A 25,032-nucleotide genomic window follows, 5' to 3' on the forward strand; every position below is an offset into this window, starting at 1 on the left:
GCCTTTACAGTAAGTGAAGCGGCGCAGAGCGAGCTGACGGGCAGGTTAGAGACTTTATCCTGTCAGTTTGTCTCTTTAGTATGAAGAGCGGCTGTGAAGTCTTCATGTTACAACATAATTTATCAAACCGGGTCGGACCGGATGGATTTAGCGCGAGGAGGAAACACATGTGACAACGTCCGGTTTTCAAAATAAGGCGTCTGTACAGGATGGAAATAAGATTAACTGGATTATATTCACAGGAAGTATAAAACATATATTACATGTGTCCATTAAAAGGAAATGGACTCATGTGATTTACTTTACCGGACCCTCTCGGGCCCCGGACCCCCCACCATAGTCTCTACACATCCTGTGGGAAACACTGAGGAAAAAGCTCATTTTGACTATTTAATTTATGCAGTTGTAAGAAATAAAGGCAAAATAAATGTGAATGTTCTTGTTCGGTATTGGGGAAAGTTTTTCATTATGTTCGGTTTCGGCTTCCAAGACCTTTCATGTCTGCGTATCCCTAATTACAGTGTCCCCTTAAGATTAGTTGGGCCCCTAATGTCTTCATTTCTTTATATACTACATTTCTTTGTACACACTTCCTTTTCCCTTTGCACCACAACTTGCTCTGTTGTACAAATTCTGCACTAAACTCTGTGCTCCTCCCAGCGTCGGCGGTCTCTCTGATGTCCGTCGGGCTGCTTAGAAATAAACTGACTCTTCTTTATTACGTCAGATCGTCATGCTTCTGCTTTTCTTGAGCATCAACAGTAATCCAGTCAGTGTCTGTTTGTTACACGACACTTCATGACATTACTGAACCCGTTTGTTATTTCTGCTGCAGAGATGTGAGGCTTCCTGGTAGAAAACAAAAGCTGAGTTCTGTTGTGGTTCCAGGAAGAAGAAGAACCATGTTCATGTTCTGGTGTCGGACCTTCTTCCTCTCACAGCATTCCCCGAGTGTCACTGCGGCGGCTGCACTGCTGCTGTCGAACATGAGCCGCTAACTGAGGAAGCAGCTCGCTGGTTTCACTGTAAACTGATCTCTTAACGGTCTCCCACAATTCCACAGAGGTCCCTTTTTATCGGACATCAATACGGCGCTGTGTTTAAGGTTGTCCCCCCGAGGGGAACCCGCCTGCACCGCAGCCACTCCTCAGCATGTAGTTTGACTGGGAACTTTTCACACAGGTGAAGCCGGATTTTAAGTCTTTGCTGGTTTATTTTTAAGGATTTTTAAATCTTAAACAATTTTTTAAATGTAGACTACCACAGACATGACAAGAGAATTTACTGATGTTTAATATTTTAGTGTTCAGAACGCACAGCAGACGGTTCAGCCCAGACTCAGGACCGCACACTTTGCGTTTATACTGGCGTTCATGGGGATTTTGGATCTTTTGGATGAAATTTGCATCTATTTCAGGAACAGAAATCTGATTAAATCAGGTTCAAAATGATTGTTTTATATGTTTGACTTCTGCTCTGTGGAAATACTTAAAACAACAACAACTCAGGACTCAGTATTTAGCTCAACTCCGTCAGCTGCACGCTGGCTTATTAGCTGGAAAACACTGTAGGACCGCATCATAAAGCCTTACCTAGTCCTACTTTATATTTCATACCAATATCGTGAGAAATTACTATTTTATATTTTGCACGCGTGTTTTTTCTAAAACGGCACCGCCCCTTGCCAGCAGGCGGCGGCTGCTGCATCACGCCGTAGCTTGATGTGCTTTCAAACGGTGGATCATGAGTATGAAGTTAACATAGGGCTCCAGACCTGTGGAATATCTGACCTGCTCCGACTGTAAAGACCCGCCTCTGTTGGTTGAGTTTGACACCTTGACCTTTTCTGCTGTCTTTTGTACACTTGTTTTGTATCCTGAGGTCAGAAAGCACTTTGGTTAACTAGGTTTCTTTTTAAATGTGCTATATAAATAAATTTGTACTTGAAGTTATTGCAGTTCATCCTGAGCGGGACAAGAAGCGCATTTCATCACAACACAGAGTGAACACGTTATCGTGAAGAGAGGAAGCTGTTATTTTTAGTTCTTACATCAGCTTCTGGACTTTGTTGACATTTGGAGCTATTTTCAGTCATAAAAGGCTGTTACATAAGATTTGATGATATTGGAGAAAAGTCATTTGTTTGTTTGGGGCTTTTTATTTTCACTGATTTTCTTACACAGCATTTAGTGTGAAACCTACAGGACTAGACGGTCTGAGCTGCCTGACCGTGATCTGAACGTGTTTGTGATCGTGTTGTCGTCAGAACAGTCGGCCTGAAGCTGCACAGGTGACATTACAGAGCTCCACTGAGACAAGGAAGTCCTCCTCACAGGTTCCTGACTGCGCTCTCCTCCCGAACAACAGTTAACGGTTGTGTCATCCTAATTTATATTTACTGACGATGACGTGGGCAGATGGATGAGAAGACGAAATGTTTTTCCTCTAGAGTGTGAGTTTATCTTCAGGAGCTTTTACTGAGGAACAAACTGTGACGCTGAGAGAACAGGGGAGTTTGATAAATGATGTCCACCATCATCTTTCCGCTGCTGCTCTGGTGATGTAAATAGGCAGGGGAAGTGTCACCGTAACAGCTGATTGGCTGGAGGACAGGAAACGTCTTTATCTGTGTCGATTGCTCTCGTATTTAAAGTAGTCTGACCCAAACTGCAGCATCTGGAAGATCATTTTTCAGAGTAATTATTAGTAAAATTCAAACACATTTGAGGTGTAGTGCTACTCAGTTATTACTAAAATCTTAAGATGATTGAGATCATGATCATTTAACACGATTACTGGTTGACTCAGGAAATTATTCATATTCCCAAATAGTCCATAAAATTAGAAACGGTAATCAAATATTACCTTTTAAACTGCATCTTTAAAGCACAAGAGGATCACAGCAACACAGTGTTGGACGTAATCGATTACCTAAATACGTCTGCTCTGTGCTGTTGAACTTTTATTTAATATAACCTTTGTTTCGGCAGGTCTCTTTACGGCAGGGTGTCTCTTTTACAAGTGAGTGCTGGTTAAAGTGACAGTTTACAGGCAGCGACGCACGTACAAAACACCAGAGACGTAACCCTGCACGACAAGAAAAATAAACGTGTTGTTGCCTTCACAGCTAATGCAAACAGTACTTTAAAACTAACTTAAAGATCACCTCCAGTGGTGTAACGTCTCACCTGGCTGCAGTGAGTGTTCTCCAGGACGCGGTGACATCACTGTTTGGTGTGGTTATAGGTGAAACAACGGACCTTTACTCTGTTAAAAGCTCACCCAGTGGCCACTTTATTAGGTACACGTGTTCAGCTTGGTGTTTTTAATAATCTGTTTATTGTTTTCTAATGCTTTTCTTCGCCTGCCTATGTAAAAGCTCTTTGAGTTGCACCACAGTGTAAACGCAGAGCTGCTCGATCACATTTAAAGGCCGGGAGCTGCAGGGATCGTCGTGAGGAGCTGTTGAAGTGGTGATCTGATGGTTTATGGGAAAACATCTGTGCTGGTCAGCTGCCACGGCGAGCCAAAGAAAGCCTCGGTTATTTTAGATCGCCGCTCTCTGTAAGCCCTCCTCCAAAAATAAAGTAGCATGTTGGATGTGTCCACTGGGCTGGAGGCCTTTTTATGATGTTGGCTTCACATAGACTGACTGTAGTGTTGCTGGAGGCACAAGCTCATAATATCAGACTAACTGTCAATGACTATTAATTATCCTTCAAAGGCTTCAAACAAATACAAAAGTCTTATGCAACTGTCTTAAAGTCCATTTATTACATATTTTTCTACCTGGACCTTATTTTCCCATGTTTTTGTGACTAATTAGAAGATTTTTTTTTTTAAACTGGTCCAGCAGTCAGCAGCAGTAAAACAGGACTGCAACATCAAAGTCCGTCCACTAAAGTTCTTGTTTTTGCAGCTGACCGGCTCGGATTGTTATTGCAAGGGTCTGACAGCATTGTGGAGAACAGTCGATAAATCGCTCTCATCAAAACCACCAGACTCCATTAATTAAAAACTATAATTGAGCCTCTCTGGGCGACCGCTGCCTCGACTGGTTAGTTTGGGTTGTTGTGTGACTTTTTTGTGTTTTTAACCCTTTAAAAAACACTAACACAAACAAACAAACAAATTCCCTGACTGAAAGAATTGTTAAAATGAGATTTGAAGTAATATTGTGAACGAAGACCTCAGTCTGTCACCGTGTGTGTTATTTCAAGTTAATTCTGGGTGAGGTTTGGTTCTCATCAGAATACACTGCAAACAATATCTCAAGTCTTAATAGGATAAAAAAATCTGTCTTACTACAACAAATGATTATTTCAACATTTTTGACAAGTTTCTAGGAAATGTCTGAGACCACATATATTGCGGGACACGTGGTTTATTTCGCCCCGCTGTTTGTAAGGCGTAACCTGAGTGGTGTTTATAAAGCCTGGAGACTCGGGCATCGAGCCCTGTAAGCTACTGTAGTTGTTGTTGTAGTTTCTGCTCTCCATGCCATGCAACGACGTAACCTGATGAATGTCACAACAGCTGAGACTGACCTTTACTGGCTCACCAACACTCAGGACACACTCTGTCTGCTCTGTAAGGACTGGGATGCATGATTTACGGTCTAAAAACAACGTACGGCCGCTGATATCTGGGATCAAAATGTCTGAAATCTCCAGGGATTCAATCTTTAACTGAGAATTAACAGAAAACTACTTTGAAGTAAATATTTACTATATTTCAATACAGCAGAATTGGCAAAAATCTTAACATTAAATTAAAAATAAACATGCTTCTTTCTTACAGAATTAAATGTCTGTTCCCTCCTGTCTCTTGTCATGTCAGACCTCGTGTGAGACATATTATGTTATCTAAGAGCAGTGGTGCCCCTAAAACAAAAACTTTTACACACAAAACGTTTACTATTCAATAATCTATTGGTTTTTAATGTGTCCCGGTCCACTTTTTCTCCACAAATTAAATGGGCTCAGGTGTCCGAAAGGCACCTGAGGATTTAAAGAGACGTCTTTCTGAAATTGAATCTAAAGTACGGGCCTTTTTGTTTCCCACAGAATGAAAGTATAATTGTTGTTTCTTATTTCACTGTTTCCATTTTACTTCATTCTCCAGTTTGTTTTAGAGTTTGATAGACCTGGGCGGGCTGTTGATGGACCTGGTTGTCCTAGGCTGGACATAAATGTACCTCGGCGTAATAATTAATAGACCAAGGGAAGTCTCTATGTGGAAACACTGAAAACACAGCTGTCATTGAAGAATAACCTCCGACGTGATCGTTATTTCTCTGTAATGTTTAGGTGCTTGAATGTCATTGAAAATCCCTCGACTTGTCACGTTTGACTGGAAGTGCGTCTTGTCCTCTGTCTTCTCAGATATCCAGGAATTTTACGAAGTGACCTTATTGGACAGTCAGAGATGGGTGGAGTCGCCCAAGGCGGCGGACCCCATGGCGCCCGTCAACCTGTGGGACTTCTCCAGCCTTCAAAGCGCAACGGTGACTTCGGACACTCTGCCCAGCCTTAGCACCAGCATCGAGGTAAGAACAGAGAACTTCATCAGTAACACAGCTGCTGGGCCTAGACCCGGTTCAGAGGTCATCAGGCCTAATGGCTCAGGGACTGACAGGACAGGAAGTGAGCTGCTTTAAAGTTTGCTTCTGTCTAAACTGGTTTGCTGTCTTCAGTGATGGGTTTCTCGGTAAAAGAACAGCCCTCTGTAAAAATAGAGAATATTAAAAATAGATCATACCTTTCAGAACATTACATGATGACTGAAGGTTGTTATCGCCACTCTGTCTGATGTGAACCGCTTCAGGCGAGCAGCAGGGACTGAGCGCTCAACACTCTTTCAAGTGTTTTATACTGAAGCGATAAACTTTTCGTCTGAAGCCGTGTTCAGTATCATGAGCGTGACGGTGTGCTCGTCCATATGGAGTTTTAATGATATAAGACCATGAAAGGCCGACCTGCTGTGTCGTCTCTCTGCTTGTGTTTCTGTTTCTGGCTGATCATTATGTTGGTGATTGATGCTGGCTGTGCATTTTTATGTTTCTTGGCATGGAGAGGATGTGTTGTACTGGCATAAAAACCATGTGACACAAATTGAATGCTTGTAGTCAAATAGGCAAAACAAACTGATCTCAACACAGTTGATAAGATTTACTGCACATTTGTTCCCAAACATCTAACAGAGACTCGAGGTGTTTTCAGAAGGCGAGCGCTTGCTGCTGCCGCCTCCATTGTTTCGATAAACAAGCTGACCAATGAAGAGAAATAGTTTTGGAGCAACATCAAAGTTCGTTCGTCCTGTGTGGGCCAATAAACATCGTTTAGTTAGCAGAATCTTCTATTTTAAATAGTTTTAACTAGTTGAGAAACATCATGAGGTTAGCATAAGCAGGTGGGGTCAACCTGAAACGACTATCAACTACTACTACAACTATTTTGAAAATTCATGTTTTGTCAATATGTTCTTTTAGAGAACCCCGACACAGTAGCTGCTCCTTCCCGAGAACCCCGACACAGTAGCTGCTCCCTCCCGAGAACCCCGACACAGTAGCTGCTCCTTCCCGAGAACCCCGACACAGTAGCTGCTCCCTCCCGAGAACCCCGACACAGTAGCTGCTCCCTCCCGAGAACCCCGACACAGTAGCTGCTCCCTCCCGAGAACCCCGACACAGTAGCTGCTCCCTCCCGAGAACCCCGACACAGTAGCTGCTCCCTCCCGAGAAGTCAAGCTTCCAGTCAGTTGTTGAAGGATAGTGGTCTTCAGCAGATTTGGCCAGCTGTAGTCAATTAACACTAAGTCACTAATGACTGAAACTATTTGCTTGTGTGGTGAGTCAGCTGCTGTAACATCTGAGTCAGAGAAGACATTAAAACCCCTCAGGACTCCTCCAGCCTGCAACATCCACACGGGGTTGTCCACATGCTTTTGGCTGGGAGTTTAATTCTGCTGCAGTTAATGTCTTTGACTTAAATCTCAACCATGAAAACAGCGATGACACGAGAGGAACAAATTAAATCGAACAAAGAGATGGGTGTTCAGCAGGAGAGAGTCGTACTGTTGTTTCTCTCTGATCCCGTATTTTCAGAACTTTTTATGGGATCATCCAGAAAATGGAAAATGATCCCCCAAACGTTACTGTGTGTGTCCTGGTATGAATTAGATTTTTAAAGCGGAAGTTTGTGGTGGAAACAACAGTTAACAGCTGGATATATTGTTCAAATTTAGGATAAACACCTTGAGATGCACCATCTTGTTTTTGAGGCGGTCCTAACATAACTAATAACAATTACAACAACAGAGGAGTGACTAAATAAATAAATACAATTATCAATGTCAGTTATCACATGTTTTTTTGTGGTTGTTGCATGAGGCCTGCTGTTCTGGATTAAAATGTGTCATCACCCAGTCATACCTGCATTCATACAGCTGATCGGAAGTGTTGTCAGCGCTGCATGTTCCTGCAGACTCTGAACGCACCACATAGAGAGACCTCACTGATTCCTTTCTTCACAGCAAAATGTATCGTACAACATGCACATGTTGTTTGTTAGGTAACAAAATTAGGGTTGGGTATCGTTTAAATTTCATCGATTGTGATTCGACTTACGGAGTCTCGTTTCTGACTCCACAGATCTCCTTCATCCTCTTCGGAAGGACTCTCTTCTTCACGCGTTTTTGACGTAACAAATGAGGTGACGTTAGGTCGGCGTAGCAGCTCCTGGCAGATAAGACACTTTGATGGACTGTAAAATCCAATTTATACTTCTGCGTTAAATCTACAACGTAGGCTCTGCGTAGCCTCCTACCCATACGCTGTCGTCAAAAATGTAACTCCACGGCGATGCAATGCGAACCGTAAGAACTGGTCTGCTGGGTAGCCTTGCAAAGCCTCCGAGCCAACAGGAAGTGCCCCGTGCTTTGAAGTAAATTTTACTAGTGGCAAAAACGGCGGCTATAACACGGTGGAACAATATATTTGAGCGTCCGGAAGTCGGCCTGCTCGGCTGGCAACAGTCAACTCAGTGGACGCTGTAGGTACGTAGACCCGACGCTTCAGTCCCGAGCTGAAATATGCAGGAACTTAGGAAGCGAGGAGCAGAATCCAAACGCAGCGGTCTCTGAAATTTCTCCATACCCAACCCGAGACAAAATACAACATGTAAATCAGGCAGTTTTGTTCTTTTAAAAGAGCGAGGCAGTGCTGGAAAGAGTAAAAGTAGAAATACCGTAGTCTAAAAATACTCAGTGTGAAGTTAAAGCCCTGAAGTCAAAATGTTACACAAGTAAACAAACAACAATTGCCCATTTAATTGTTATATATTCTGTTTTCATCACCAATGAATACACAAGAGTGTTTTTAATACTGTAGTTCATCAATGTGGAGCCACTTTCAGATACAGTATGTGTGTACTACTTAGTTTTAGTACTGCATTACATTATGATCTAAAGTCACTGTGAAATACATGTAGTGCAGTAAAAAGTACAGTATTAGTACTCTGACATATTGTGGATTAGAAGTATAAAATGGCATAAAATTGAAATACTGAAGTAAAGTAGAAGTATTTTCCCCACTGCAGAGTTGGCGTGTGACAGGCTAGCAGTTTCCCCCTGCTTCCAGTGTTTGTGCTAAGCTAGGCTTTTAAAGAGCGTGAGTTTTACTCCATACAGCTTCAGCGTTTTCTTGTTGTGAGTGAAAGGTTGTCTATGTTTTTTTTTTTGCTGACGTCATCAAGTTCCCATTAACCATACCGGTCTTTAGTTTCAGCCCACAGTACCCTCCTCAGGTGTGGGTCACACGGACCCTCAGGTGAACTGCCAGGTGAGAGAGGGCTTCCTCTTGTGGATTTAGCCGACTAAAGTCCCGCCAGGATGAATCAGTTTATAAATCTCGTTTGTCTCAGACACGTCTGACGAATGTGTTGTACTTGCAACTAGGGATGTCACGATGCCAGATATTCAGTAGTCGATACTAAACACCGGCGAAAATCCACGATTCTTGATTCCCAATTAGATACTAAGATAAGAAAACTAAACACTAAATCTCATGTACTTCGACATAAAAACATTTGAACATCTAACAGCTGTGAGAGGACGTCCAGCTGTTGATATTAAAACCTTACACTGTGCATAATTCATTCATTTTCTTAACGTCTCCACCTGTACTGGCAGTGGTTTGAGATTTGTGTGTTGGGGGAAAAAACGTCTGCCTGAATCAGCTCTCCAAGAAGTCCAGGCTTCTACACGGAGCTGTTGACCAATGTAAAATATTAAATTAAAAAATAAATTTCTTCCACGTGTTGGACCTTGAAAAACGAGTACCGTCATGTTTTCAGAATAGTGGTACTCGTGACATCCCCGTGCAGCTGTAGTGATTAAAGATCAGAAACACATTCAGGAAACGAGAGTTCGAGAAAAGGTTCTGGTAACTGTCGGTTTGTGTTTTGACTCCACCCGCCTGGCACTGAAGCAGTCTGAAAACAAACCACACAGACTCTGTGCAGACCCAGGTGTGTTGTTTGCATTGAACTCCTTCTCTTTCTTCCCTCTCTTCTCTGATTGTAAACTCACGTCGTCGCTCGTAGGACTCCCCCCTCCTAAACGAAATCCTGCACACGTTGGCTCAGGCCAAACGCCCGCCGGGCCGTGACGGACAAGTAAGTACTGGACGCCTGCTGTTGGTGGGAGGGGGTGTCGTCCGCCTTCGCCGCATGTCCCATCCAGTCCTCATGTGCTTGGGACCATCAGAGGGGCCAGGGGGTTCTGGGTCCAGGGGTCAGGTTCAGGTTGACCCAGATGGCCTCAAGGTGTCGCTGATATAAAGTGGAGTCTGAGTGTGACCGAAGTGAAACCGGAGAAGAAATCCTGTGTTGTGGCCGAGAAGCAGCAGAGAGACGACTAAATGAGACCCTCTGAAGTAAAACAGAATTCAGTTTTAAAGCCGACTGTAACATATCCTCAGTTTTAGTTCATTAATTATGACTTTTGAACAATGTGAAGCCTTTTTAAAATGCCTTTGCCTCAGGATGTGCTGTATTTTTGTTGGGGCTAGAGGCCAAAACAAGATCTATCTGAATAAAAGGTAACTTAATAAATATAGACTTGGAGCTAGATATTGAGAAAGAGAAAGTTAGATGTATAGATAGATAGATACAGTAGCTAGAGAGAGCGATACGATGGAGATAGAGAGATGGTAAAATATATTACTTAAAAATTTTTCTGTATATCGCTTGTCAAAGCCACCAGACTCCATTGATAAAAACTGTGATTTTACCTTGCAGAACACAGGAGTGTCTGGTCTACCGCTGCCTCGGTTGGTTAGTTTGTTTTTATTATTTTGGGACTTTGTTGTTTTTGTTTGTTTGTGTTAATGTGAGATTTTGGTGTTTTTAAAAGAGTTTAAAAACACCAAAGTGACACAATAACACAAACCTAAACGGTAAACAGCGATAGACCGGAGAGGTAAAATGATTGTTTTTATCAGTGGAGTCTGGTGGTTTTGACGAGAGCGACGGTTTCAGGTTAAACAAAAAGGTACTTCCTTTTTAAAAAAAGCTCTCTGTAGGGATCCTTTCCATAATGCTGTCAGACAGTTGGAATAACAATCTGAGCCTGTCAGCAGCAAAAACAAGAACTTTAGTGGACACACTTTTGCCCACAAAGATAACACTGCAGACGAGTTTGACAGCTTCCAACTCCAGTGTGCTCGTTTAATACTGGAGCAGTTTATGTTCATTCAAATTTTGATGAAAGAAAGTTTAAGTAACCTTTAGACTTAATATAGAAATCTAAATATAGAGGTGTAAAATGCTCCACATGTAGAAGATTTGAGATTCGGTAAACAGTGTTTAGTAGTTCCTGTGCAGACAGATGTTCTGACTTCATTCTGCTGCACACCCGTCTGCCAGATGTGCATAAAGCAGTTAGTTTAACACATATTTAAATGTAAAAGCTCGTCTGATGGTCTCTGTTTATAATGTTTTAGTTCCAGCTGCTTCTTGCTGCTGCGGCAGGATTTCACCACTGGTTTCATATTTTAATAAAACGACTTCCAGATGCAGCTGAACTGAGAAGAAACGCAGCGACATGTTGAGGTGGTTTGTGTTGGCTTCAGGGGTCATGGTTCATTGTTCTTCATTCATTCTGGTTCATGTTGTCGGGTCTGAACAGTACACCTCCTGTCCTCCAGAGCTGCGAGCACACGGACGCAGACGCATGAAGAGCTCGTCCGACAGGGTGAGATTAGGACCTTAGAAAGCAAGGTGTTGGGCAGCACGTGGCCCACGCCCCGTAGAGTGGACACCCCTTATATACATGGACCTTTTTATTCTGTTACAAACACGGAGGCAATAATAAAGAGTAAAAGCTCAGTGTTAGTTTTACTGTAAGACGAACACATCAGATCCTGTAAGAACTTTCAAATGACGACGCATTTTACCTCTAGGGCTAAAACGCCACAAACGCTTTTAAATCAGTCTATTTGTAATTTTGCCTTTTCAAAACAAGATTAATTTAACTTGTTTCAGTGTCACAGATCCAAATGTAAATTATCTATAATATATCATTTAAATCTCATTATGATTTTGGCTTCAACGTTTAAAAAACAAGTTAATGGAGATAAAAACGATCACTGTGCCGGATGATGTTATGGAATGTTTTGTCTCGTGGTATAAATCCAGCGCACCCTTTCCTTTACAGGAAAGCCCCCCCAAACCCTAACTCCGTCTCAGCCAGGCTGTGATGTTTGGTTCAGCTCGAGCCAAGGTGGCGGGCTGTAACTAACTACAACTAAACGCCTTCAGCATTTCACGCTGCAGAAATGAGCCTAGCAGCCAGCTCAAAGCTCAACAAATGACAAATTACTTTTACTTTACCCGAGCTGTTCAGTGTTGCTTTTAAAATACTGGGGTAATGCGCATACAATCATTTAAAAAAAATAAAATAAAAATGGCATTCATTTTTCAAAGTTCAGTAAGTGCATGATGTTTCCTAAATCAAGTAATTGTGTTTAATAATCGTGATCTCAACATCGACCAACGTAATCGTGCTTGTGAATTTTGCCATAATCGAGCCGCCCTATTGCTCCGAAGCTTCTTTAAGCTGATGTGATTTCTGGAGGAAGGAAATTAAAAATAACACTAAATCATGATTTATAGTTCCATCCAAACCCACTTCCTGCTACAGAAGCTGCGAGTAAAGTGGACGTCTTCTGACCCACAACGCTAGTTCTGCTTCAGAATCCGGGTTCCCTCAGAGAGACTGGAGCTGTACTGGTGTTCAGGACCTTCGTGGTGGTGGTTCATGTGGTTCACCTACAGGTTGCAGTCATGCCTCGACTCTTCGGGCTCCTGTTTGTGTGTTCATGTTGTTCTGCTTTGAGTCGGCCATCATCACATCTGTTTGTGTTTAAAGTCGTTAAGCAGAAATGACTGAATGTTAAACTGGTGTTGAGCGGAGAGGTTCATATAGGTATACGGGTTATTTAATGACCACTGTTATCCTTGTATTTATGCAAATGATCATCAAACTGCACTTGCACAGCTGTGATATCTGCAGTCGGACAGCTGGCGGTAACATCTGGTTATAAAACGTTACTGAAGAGTGTAAATGAATCTCCTGAGCAGGGAAACACCAGCAGCTGTTACAACTGTCTATTTAAAGTTTGTTAGACGGCTTAATTTAATGTTTGTGGCAGCACGTGAGCCTGTTACACTCTGAATGTGCAGCTTGAAGAGTCATCGTTGGTATGGAAGCCTGTGGGTGCCAATATTAAATAATTTACACTTTTAGCTTTTTTCACTTTGAGCACCGAGAGAAATGCTGCTGAAGCAGTGAGACAGAAGAAGAGACAAGATAAGGAAGGTGTGAGTTTGACTCGCTGCCATTTAACGTTGGCTTTTTCGCTGCCTTTTGTTCGTCAACACGTTCAACTTTTCACAGAGCCGACGCGCTTGTCAGTTACTTTTTGTCAACTGACCAATCACAGCCTGGATGGGGGCGGGACATTAAAAAAAGTTTGACGTGCTTCACCAAATCATTAAATGTTGAACAATATGATTATTGATAAGTTAGTACTGAGCATTAACAAATTAGAGAGACCACTGTGGAGCATTTTGCTTGCACGAGGATTTAATGAATTAAAAACAACGCAGAGTAATGAAACAGCTGTAACTGGATTTAATATTCAACTAGTGGTAAAGTATACTTTATAATGAATGTACTGTTATTCTAGCAGTAAACTATTAACTAAACATTATAGTCTTTATCTAATACACTCATGTACAGTTGCTCCTCCAGGTCGTGGATAGAGACTCTGCATCAGACAGATGTATGCTGAGCTGGTCAATTATAATCGCAATGTGACTTTTCCTCCAAATTGTGCAGCCCTACTCAATAGTAACTTCAAATGAAATATGACGTTCAGTATAGCCCTAGCTAGCTGCTTCACACACGTTTAATTTTCATTTTCATGTAAGAAAATAATCACTGCAAAAAAGAACCTTCAGTGACGAATAATTTTTCAGTGTACCAACAAACCGATCAGCTAAATCGACCAGACGTGACCGATCCACATTAACAGTCCTTCTGTCAAACGGTCGGCAGAAGTCACACAGATGAATTACAATAATAATATTAATCACCTGAAAACACCTGGTACGGAAGCCCCAATAGGCCAAACATTCATACATTTTATTGTAGTTATTTAGTAAATAAAATTAATGTTTGGCCTCTCGGAGCTTCCGTAACCTGGACGTACACAGAGAGCTCAGGTGTTGGTTGATAAACGGAGAGCTGTAAAACCTCCAACTACATAACTAAGGTGAAAAATAAAATATTGATTAATCAGGTAATTTTGCTGATTCCAGTTCATTTTCTTGAGTTGATTTTTAAATTAAAGGTGAAATTTCTCTTGAGCTCCAGTGTGTAAAAAAACAAAACACCTGGCTGCATCACTTCCTGTGGCAGCGCTCAGTGTTTTATAAGCAGTCATGAGACGCCATGTGATGACACACACGAGGCGGGGACGCCGACATATGACAGATTCATGGAGCTGTGAAATATTCTTATGTGTGAGTCCCACCCGCCCACGCTGCCTCGACTGCTGCTGCAACACGCTCTCTTCCTCCTCCTCCTCCTCCTCCTCTGCCATTTGGCGTTGAGTCATGCATATAATAACAAGCCGTCAGTGCGCTTTAAAGTTGGCGTGCGGCTGAAGACGTCACCTGGACATGTTGCTCATTCCTATTAGGGATGAGTTTGAGGTTTGAAGTTAAAGTGGGACACCTCGCCGCTTCTTGGAAGCACGCCATGCAGTGTTTAGAGCTGAATCGATTAGTCGATTAAATGATTGATTGACTGACAGAAAGTGAATTGGTAGCTGTTTCTATGAATCCTTTTTGAGTCTTTGTCCGGGTAAAAAAACAAACGCTTTTAGTTTCCTGCCTCTCACGTGTAAGGATCTGTTGTAGATGTTTAGTTCTACACATTCCCATTTTAATGAAGTTTTAACTTAATGCTATCAAAGTTATTCGCTGAACTTTTGGTTCGATGCGTAATTGCATTATTATTTTCTGTTCTCACGCTGTCCTCGTTTGTTTGTGAATTAACATTCAACTCAATAATAAATCATGATGACATTTGAATGCAGCTTATGGTTTTAAAAGGAGGATGAGAGTTGAGAGAGGAGCTTTACAACGTGTTTAAAGTATTTTTTCTTTACTGGAAGGGCCATATTTAACTCTACATGTTATGTTAAAGGTAAATAAATTGTTTTCAGGTGTCAGAGAATAAAAGCTTGTTCAAACTGTCAGAGTGTGAAGCTCAGTTAATGTTCGTCTTTATGAGTGTAAACAGACCTGCAGAGATGCGCCTGTGTTCAATTAGACAATCAGGTATTCCAATGTTGCCTTCAAGGCTGTTGGAATAAATTTAGATTTATAGCCCACGAACAAGGGGGTGTGATAATGACGCCTTAATTACTGAGGTTTCACATTGAAATAAAAAACCTTCTTATAATATTTCCCATGAGCTGCTTCAGTACTACATGTAACACCACATGTAGTTTAGCTTTTACTAGTTTTACGTACTCTTCTGCTCAGGATAAATGTGAAGAGATTAGATTTCCCAGCGCTCTTAAACGCAGCCTCAGACTCGAGGAGCCGGGGCTCAGTGAGCGCTGCTCCCGCTGGGCTCCGGATACCGGGACGGAGGAGGACCGGGGGAGGGATGAGGCAGCTCTCCGGTGAGCTCACACTCTCTCGCCGGTAGATAGCGGCTGTCGGTCGGTCGGTGTGTGAATGTTACGGTATTTATTAAGGAAACCGTGAGCCAACTGCCCGGCTGGAGCTCGCGCGGCAGGACGGGACAGCGCGCGATGAGATGCTGATGTTCCCGGGCTTTACACTCGCCTCAGAACGATGGACTGCATCTGTATTGTCACGACTAAGGTAACGCCTGATTAAAACTCATTAAATCCCCTCACACAAACACTGTAGACGGTGGAGTTACTTAATTATGAGTTGATGTTTAATTCGGCCTGTATCTGATCCACCAAACAGCGAGCATTTCAGTAATTTATCTACTTTTTGAAACGGTTCGCTTCGCAGAGACGTGGTCTTCCCTCCACTAAAATAGCGTAGCTAACCAACGGAGGCTGGTGGTGAATTCTGCCGTCTAATTTAAAAAAAGTTAAATTTGTACGTAAATATAGGTAATATTTATGCTTTATATCGATGCCGAATTGAATACAAAACGGTTGACATATGAAGGATGCTATGTTGTGTTTTTTTTCAGCGATGCCTGATTATGGTAAAGTAAGGAATTGTTAATTTGTCATATTTCTTAATGGTAGTTTGGCGTAGCGTTTTCTCCGGAGAGCGCAGGAATTTTAATTTTATTAGACGGCAGTTTGTTTTCTTTTTAACGTTTTGTCACCACGATAGAAATTTCAGACAGCTACTAAAATAAGGTGACTTGTTTGACTTGAGGATAGCTGTTATTTCATTTGATCAGTGGTTTGCTAATCCGTGCATTTGTATTGATTACTGAAGATGGGAAATGATCAGCTGATTGAACTCGTTTATTTTATCCAGTATGTTTTTATTATTAAACACAACGTGCTTTATGGTGTTAATGACTCCTGATGACAGTTGAAAGCTCAGCATCTGCTTTGTCTTTTAGCTTATCTTATTATAAGTCACATTATCAACATTTATTGATCCAGAAAAAGCAAATAATGCTCTGTATTACCTGATCTCATCCCTCTGTGGGGAAGGAAAAGTTCATTTTACACATTGCTTCAGGTGGACGTCTTTGAACCAGTGACTCTGTATCATCAAAGCACTCCTGGAAAACCTGGAAAATTCTAGTCTCTCAGATCTGGAAAATACCTGGTAGGTGGATGAGAGAAGATGTGTTCAGGTCCGTAGTAGGTTCAGATGTTGTTTTAGTGGTCGAAGGTGTTGTCAGTGGACAGCTGTGTGAACTGTAGCTGTGTTTTTTTCCCACACATTTTCTGGACAACCTGGAAAATTAAGACTTAAGATCATCTTAGCTGACATCCACTTCAACAAGGGGAACAGTGAGCATTCAGCGTCGTCTTCTGTTTTCTCTGGTCACAGTTACAGCATGTCTTAGTCAATTTACATTTAACTGAAATTTAGATTTCAACACCTCGCTGAACACTAGAGAGATCATTTTAATCCATTGCAGTGCATTCGTTTCTCTTCTAGTCTTGTAACGTAACAAATCAGTCCAGACATAACAATGCGATAACACAGATGCCACAAAGAAGAAACATGTAGTTCTCAAACTCAAGTATATACTTTGCTTTTTGCATTTCAGACATTGTTTTCCTTCGAACCCAGAATGTAATATGACCCCTAAATCCACTGAATGTGTTTAGTTTTGACAGACCTGTCTTATTGTCTCTCTTGCATATTTGCTAAGATAAACAAAAGGATTTCAATTCTAATCGGTAGAATAATCAATCACTGAAATAATCGATAGCTGCAGCCATACTCGCGTCCAGTCGGGGTGTCTTTGATTCTCTGTGCGTCCGTTTGCTTGATTCCCTCGCCGTCTTGTCATGTGGCGTCTGAGCGGACGGGAGGTTGCTGGTTTGTGACCAGTAGCCCAGATTCACACTGGAGCTTGGTATCATAAGACCCGGTCCGACCCACGAGTGGGTATCTGATCAGGCCGTTTTATCACCACCGACTAAACATTATTCCATCCATCACCGCTTATCCTGCGTACAGGGTCGCGGGGGAGCTGGAGCCAATCCCAGCTGACATCGGGCGAAAGGCGGGGTCCACCCTGGACAGGTCGCCAGTCCATCGCCGGGCCACACATAGACAAACAACCACTCACGCTCACACCTAAGGACAATTTAGGCATATCTTTGGACGGCGGGAGGAAGCCGGAGCACCCGGAGAGAACATGCAAACTCCACACAGAAAGGCCGGGACAAACGGGGTTTGAACCCACGACCTTCTTGCTGTGAGGCGTTGGATTAAATTTAGATGAATAAATGATTATAAATGAAGTAAAATGGTCACATGTTGAACTACTGCAAACATTTTCTTCAACCATTACTGCTACCACTGCTTAAAATTATAAAATGTATTTCCCTAGAAGAACTCAAGTGTCTCGAACGCACTTGTGTTTAACATCAATCATTCTTCTCGACCAATCGCAGCCTCTGAATGCTCGGCGTGTGTGCGTCAGGTGACCAGACTGGAATCGGGTGAGATCAGAGCAGAACAGAGCGTCCGACAGTGGAGAGGAAAATCTTAATATTCAGCGGGGGAGTCTGTGCTGATGCTGGAGTCCTGGACCTCCTGCTGGTCCGGGATCAGATCCCTCCAGGCCTTCAGCTCTCTTTCTGAAATCCCATTTCTGTGTCCTCGTCCCGCTCGCCTCTGATCTGCCCCACAATCCCCCTCTCTGCCTCTTCCTCCCTAAAAACTCACCGTGTAAATATTCAGTAAATCCCTCTGATGTCTGGCTGACCTTTTGACCTTTGACCCTCCGCCTTGTTTCTCACCAAACCAGTAGGATTTATTTCCCGTGAAACTTGGCGGTGCTCGTGTGTCGAGGTGCCTCGTTTTCATTAATTAGTGACTGCTAAACGGCCAAAGATGGTTTATAAAAGGAGGAGGCGGACGGCGTCTTTGACTAAATCATCTCACGTTAGCTCGCTGTTTCAGCTAACTGCTAACCATCAGTCAATCACAACCCTCCAGTTAAACATCACATCAATGTTTTTATCACCCCGATAGGGCGTCCGGAGCAGCTCGTCCTGTTTCAGTCTGTGATGTTTAAAGGAATTTTTTAAATAACGGTCAGTGGAGCAGATGAAGCCCTGTTCAAACACTCATTTTCTAAAACTGCTCACGTCTTTTTCAGGCAAAAACTAAATTAGTTAAATGTCTAATCAGAAAACTTTATTGATCCCTGTGGGGAAATTCTTTAATACAGATACTTGCTTTCACTCCAAGGCATAAAAGGAATAGAAAGAAGAGTAGAAGTTGGTAAATGGAGAACATAATCTTAGAATATACTAAATAAATAATGTGGGAATGTTCGGTATTATACATTATTAGCAGTAGTGTAATGATAATGAGTCGTAACGTGATGTCACCTGAATATAAAACACAGAAGGTTACACAATATGTGACCGTGCTGTTCAGCAGGCGAACAGCTTTCACTGTATTGATCTGTCAGACTTTAGTCCTTCAGCTTGTGTGACTGTAGATTTGAACGCTCATCTGCAGTTTGTGACGCAACAGACGTTCAAAATGAATAAATTAAAAACTGTATCTACAGACGCTCTTCAGATCCCTTCCTCTACCCTGTGTAAAGAAAGATTCAGTAAAGACATTTGATGCCTCAGGGGTTTTGAACCAGCAACCTTCGTTCTGCTCTAATCTACCCCCCCCCCACAGACCAGGTGTTGGCTCCCCAGGTGCAGCCGGTGTGTGTTTGTAGGGCAGCGCCTCAGTGTTGGGACTATTTTCAGCTCCTTATTAACTGCAGCTCTGTGGCTCAGCAGGACCAAACACACAGTCAGCTGACGCACACACACACACACACAACGGCTCGCCACGCCGAGGGCGTTACGTGTGAGGACACGGGCTTTACACGTCCACGCTGAGGCTGACGGTCCTCCCACACGTTTAAAATGACGTCTTCCCATAAATAAATCTGATTTTAGTCTTAAAAGTGAAGTGAATCGGAGTTCATGTGACTCTGACGCCACTCTGCAGCGGCCGGCTTCACGGTTGACCCTTCGCTAAGCCACGCCCCCCTTAGTTACTGTTGCTAAGTCTGACAAACTGCTGCCAAATGTTGTCAAATTTGTTGGAAAAAGATCTTAAAAAAATACAGCCAGAAAAAACTAGAAAACTACTTTTTTTTTTTTTATATCAGTCAGTGGAGCGCAGCCACGAAAGTGTCGGACCTCAGTAAGAGAGAGTCCTATACTGCGCTGTGATTGGCCAGCTCTGTATTCAGGGCGTGGCTTAGCGAAGGGTCAGTTATGCGCTGGACATCTAAAACCACTTGGAGGAGCGTAGCTGCTAACTACCTTTTGCTGAACATGCATTAAAGGCGGGATGTTTTTGTTTTTCCGATTCACAGATGTCAGAAATCAGTGATCTAAATGTTAGTCACGTGACTTGACACGCCGTGGTGTGCTTTTTAAGGGAAAACACAGTGGGGAACAGGATTAAAAAAGCGAAATAACCCACATGTTGAAATTACTTTGGTTAGAGGTTCATTGGTTTTGAATACTTGTCACTTAATCGTCGGGCCCTCGTGTTGTGCATGACGTTGTTATTTTCTTCACTTTGGGCCCGGTTCTCTGGGCAGTATATCCTAATCGAGCGTTAAGCAGTGTGAACGCAGCCTTGGTGCAGAACAATCTGATCGTGTGCACAGTGAGAAGTAATTTAGGCGTGGCTCCTCTCTAAGATCTGAATCTGGTTCTTCACCAGAGGGTGAGCTGCAGTCGGGTTTCTTCACTCTGTACTGACTGTCTGCAGCAGCTGTGTGGGTTAAAGACAATCAGAAGATGACCACGAACAAAGCTGCAGGGGCTGATGGGAATGTTGATCAGCTGTTTACCTGCGGCGTGCTGATGGATGAACTCCTCGCTGGGCTCTGCTCTCGCGGGAAAAGCGTGACTTCATTATTTATGGTGATCGCCGGCCGCCGCAGCCGAAGTTCAGATTCTGCTGCTTGAAAAACGGTCACCGTTGTTTCTAGAATCTCAATTTAGATTCTCATCTATCATTATTTATTAGTATGAAATGAATACTGCGTGAGAAAACTGATGCGTGATGTGACGGCGTGAGTCTCGAGGGTGTGTTTTATGTAAATGTTTGTTTTTTTTTAAACTCTGCTCGATGGGATTGAAGACAGTTGAATCCTGCGTGCAGAGCGAGAAACACAACCCTCTGTTCGACCCTGGTCTCTGCAGAAACACCAGTCATACAAGTCAAAGGAGGGAGCAGGAGACCTGTTCCTGAAAAGTCACGTATTGTCAAATTAATCTTAAATATAACTTGCATTAAGCTGCAGGGACTGAACAGTTATTGGCACAAAGATAATGTGCAAATATTTACAGTATAAAGAACGTTATGTGCAAACAGACAGGTGACTGTGAATGTGTTGTTGATCTGCAATGTTGTTGACACAAATCAACTGAACCCTCACTGCGACGACAGAAGCTCAACCATCTCTATAAACTGTGACGTCCTGATCTGAGGAACGGATTTATATCGGTGTGTGTGTTCTCAGTGAGGCTGATGCGTCCTGAAGGAGGAGCGCCCGAGCGTGTTAAACTAACAGTCAGCACGCTGCCAGCAGACTGCGGGGAGGTGAGCAGAACAGAAGGAGAGGTTAGAGAGGAGGAGGAGGAACAGAGAGGATGCTGGGAAGGCGTGGGCGGGGCGCTCGGATGAAAACAGAAAGGAGAGGAGGGGAACTGGCTCTCTGTTCCGCACGCTGTCTGGACGTCGTGACCTCTGACCTCCGGTAATGATATTTCATTTTAGGACGAGGAGCTGGATGTTAAATTGGCAGGTTTCCAATGGGAGTTCTGTATTACAGAAAATAAAATCTGTGTTCTGTTACAGTAGAAGCAGCAGCGTTGAGCTTCGACATTTATTTCAAGTTTATCAGGCTCTATCTTGGCAGTGCCTGAGCCCCCCCGTCACTCACAGCGACCGGCTCTTAATTATGCATAACTTTAAGCCTCATTATAATTTAAATGGGTGAGTTATGTAACAATTCACCACCGTACATCTGCCATGGACGAGAGGGACCAAACCCAGGCTGAAAACAACATGGGGCTCTGTGGGGACCGGGGCCTCAAGTGGCCATTCAAGGAACTGCAGTTTCCGACACTTTTGGTTGCTGGAAGTTACGGCTTGGCGTCAGTGTGCTGTGAGGAAGGACGTGTGCCTGCAGTGTATTTTTACGTGTCAGCCGAATTTATAAAAGGCTCTCGAGGACTCGCCTCGACGATGAAGGCGTGTGTTCATTTAAAATGGGGGTTTTGGACAGTTTGACAGACAGAAGAAGTCGTCTGAAGACTCATTTTGGATGTTTCAGTCTTGACTTGGTTTATTACAATATACAAATATGAAATTGAGAGAATAGTAATATTTACATCATAGATGAAACAGTGAACCTAAACATGTGTCAGCTGTTCAGTGAAATGTAAAAATGTGTTTTAATTTCTTTATTTGTGGCCCTTTTTGGTGGCGGGTCGGCCTGTGGTAACGGAGAGAGAGACAGCGGGACGGTAACTAGGGCTGCAGCTAACGATGATTTTAGTAATTGAGTATTCTGCAGAGTTATCGTTTAAGAAGTGCTTTTGCTCGGCGGCGCGCACCCGCCTTCACTCGATCACAGCGTAAGCGCGATGTGCGATGGTAATAAACGTCCGTGTGACTTAATCAGCCCCAACAGAAATAATTTGGTAAACTGCAGTCTGCTCTTTTTTTCATTTACAGAAATTCAGCCATGCAGAAAACTGTTTTTGCACAAATTGAAAACAAATCGTTAAAGTGGCTAAAAATGCTCTTAATAATTCTTTGCAGCCATCTTGTAACGGCCCGTTAACTCTCACAGGTTCGCTGTGCGTTTGTCTGTAGGAAAACGGATAACAATAAAAAAGGCTAATGATGATAATTATTCTCATTAATATCATTTAGTTGTTTCTCTGACTTTCACGTTCAGCAGTCTGTGGATCTTTCTGCGGTGAGTTCGGCGTTGGTGTGACGTTTTTACAGCCCAGCTGCTTCAAAGAGGCGAGTCTCCCTCCTCTCCCTCCTCTGATCCTGTCTTTCATGGTCGTCTCTCCCCCCTGGGTCTCTCTCCCCCTCTCTCCCCATTTGTATTCCTGCTGATGGAGAATCTCTGTGGTTTTCCTGAATATTAAACTGAGCTGTCACATCTGCAGCAGCCGCGCTGAATAATGCATTCCCCTTTTGTGTTTGTGAGTTCGAGAGAGACGAGAGAGAGAGACGTGAATGTTGTTAACATGATGTGTTTCCAGTTATTAACTGATCCTTTTATGGAAGTAAAATTCTGTGCAAACGTTCGATTTAGAGAGAAGATGTTTCTCACAGGGCTCCATCTGTTTCCTGCACACTCGCAGCACTTTTATAAAATCAAACCTTGTTTTTATGAGACTTTAATACGTATACAACACACGAGAGCAGAAGATGGAGAGAATTGTTGTTGTAGCTTGTAGGCAGTCAGTACTTGTAGGGTTTGAGCAACTTGTAGGATTAAACTTTGAACCCTGAACTCTCCAGAAAGAGACGACAAAGTGCTAAACGCATCTTTACGTGATTAACTCTCTGCCGCCGGTTTCACAAAGATAGACTACGGCTGAGATACAGTAGATAGTCAGACTTCAGATAGACACCTAAATCACTGCAGTCATTGCACAAAGCACTGAAGACCCTGACTATCTCAAGTAGGACTACACTGCAATGAATTCTGGGTAAAATAAATGGTGGATTGAACAGGCGCATCCAACCTCTCGCTGCAGTTTCCCCCAGCGGAAATAATGTGTTTGTTGAAGCAGTATAATAGTTGAAAGGACATTTTACTTGGAGAAGTCATTGGAGAGTGTGGCAACAAAAAGGAATGCTTGATTTGGTAAAAAAAAAAAAACCTGCGACGACAGTAAACGGCGTTAAGCCTAGCGTTGAGCGGAGCGTCAAAGATGTACAGAAAAGATCCAAGACCAAGGTACACGATGCCAAAGGAGGAATATTTAAGGAGGCGCAGGGCTCAGTGCTTCAGTCAGACTCAGGAGAGCTTCCCTGGGATGAACCGTCCTCTTCGTTGTATATTTCTAGGAGTTACTGCGGCCCCTAAAAACTCTTTCCCTTCTCTTAGCTCTCTCCGTAACATCGTCAGCAAACCACAAATCATCAGCCATTGGCCCTTTTTGGCTGTTATGTAAGTGATTGTTACTGGTGGTTACCAAGGTAACACAGAGGCTTAGACCTGAGTCGGCGTGGGGGTAAGGTGTCTGATTTGCATTAGACTAGTGTGTGAGCAACGTAGACCAGTAAGTGAAATAGCTTTGTGAAACCGGCCCCTGGTGGTCGTCGTCTTCTTCTTCTGCTGCATTGAGTCTCAAGGTGAGTTTTCTGGCCCCTGGTGGTTTGATCCTCGTCTGGATTAAACACACCCGCTGTTGGCGCCAGAAACTGAAAGCCGTTGGATTGTAGGAATATTTTAGTCACGCTAACACACATTTTGCTGATTTAAAACCCGCACTGCATCGCAGATTTTCAGAAACCTTCACTGTAGATACTAGAAACCAGAGAAGAATCCAAATGAGCAGAATGAACCTCTCTTCTGCCTCTCGTCCGTAAGACTGCAGCGCCGGACGCCGTCTGCAGACTCGGACTCTCCCTCGGAGCTGTGTGCTGGTTTATTTCTTGGCCCGGACTCGGCGGCTTTGTTTTCATGTGGCCTCTCATGAAGCCAGCTCTCTTTGTGTTTGCGGGGACAGGAAGTGCTTGACGTTTTGATTGACTCCGCTGCCTCCCCACAGAGAGCAGATCACAGCGCTCGGGCTTCCTCCGCCAAGAGCTTTTCCATGTGCCACTTTCCTCCTGAAACCTGCAGCCGGGTCTGATCCCAGATCGGCCAGTTTGCTCTCACTTCACGCCTTTTCTTACTCCCGCGTGCTATTTTGAGTGCAGAAGTGCGTTCACACTCACAAGCGAGGCAGAAAGCAGTGCTCTGTCGGATTTTTATAGTTTTTATCGCCCTGAAAAGGTCAATTTAACCAGAATTGTCAAGATTAGAGTTTTTCCCCCCTGTTTAAAATCTTGTTTGTTCCATAACTCGTCATCTTGAGACCCCCAGGGGTCCTGACCCAGAGGTTGGAAACCTCGGATTCACCAGCCGGTCCAGAACGAAGGGACGTGGTTCCCAAAATCAACTTTGTAGAACAATTTCAACTAGAAAACTAAATACTTCATCCTCTGCAAAATAAAAAAACAACACGCCAAAAGGCTTACAGGTGCTGGAAAATGCTGCAGGTTTCCCAGGTTTTCCAGGATGTGCTGTCAGAAGAATCATCAAACGTGTGTTGTCGAAGACGGGAGGGTCACGCCGTCTTTCTACCTCCGGTCTGAGTCTGAACCTTCAGACACAAAGCGGTCCGGACGTAGTTTATGTCTCTGCTGAAACAACCCGGATGTTGGACACTTCTCTCCCATCAACGGCCGCCATCTTGGCTACGTAGCGGAATGGGAGGGAACCGCCAACCTGTTTGTCGAACGAGCCGGCAGATATTTTGGCGGGTGACCATCGTGGTCAAATAACGGCGTTGACGATCTACCACCACATCCGTGTTGGAGTTGAGATGGCGCCACGCTGTCGAAGTGTACACGGGGTACTGCGTGACGGAGGGAGACGCTGTTCAGCTGAGCAGGAGGCTGATGCTCAGTTAGACTCTCGGATTAATCTTGA

At 43.4% G+C, this 25,032-nt stretch overlaps 1 protein-coding gene across 4 annotated transcripts in view; it reads left to right on the top strand.

The window, feature by feature from the left end:
* LOC123971865 (discs large homolog 1-like protein) overlaps window positions 1–25,032 on the top strand; it is a 101,125-nt gene that overhangs the window by 12,759 nt on the left and 63,334 nt on the right. For 3 of the 4 annotated variants that reach the window (XM_046050889.1, XM_046050890.1, XM_046050891.1), the window contains exon 3: window positions 5,385–5,548. In XM_046050889.1, coding sequence (XP_045906845.1) covers window positions 5,385–5,548 — 164 coding nt within the window. Of the gene's footprint in view, window positions 1–5,384; window positions 5,549–15,206; window positions 15,465–25,032 lie in introns of those variants that run through there. The other variant, XM_046050892.1, reaches the window with a different exon arrangement.

This window comes from Micropterus dolomieu, linkage group LG06, assembly GCF_021292245.1.
Source record: "Micropterus dolomieu isolate WLL.071019.BEF.003 ecotype Adirondacks linkage group LG06, ASM2129224v1, whole genome shotgun sequence".
Lineage (NCBI taxonomy): Eukaryota > Metazoa > Chordata > Actinopteri > Centrarchiformes > Centrarchidae > Micropterus > Micropterus dolomieu.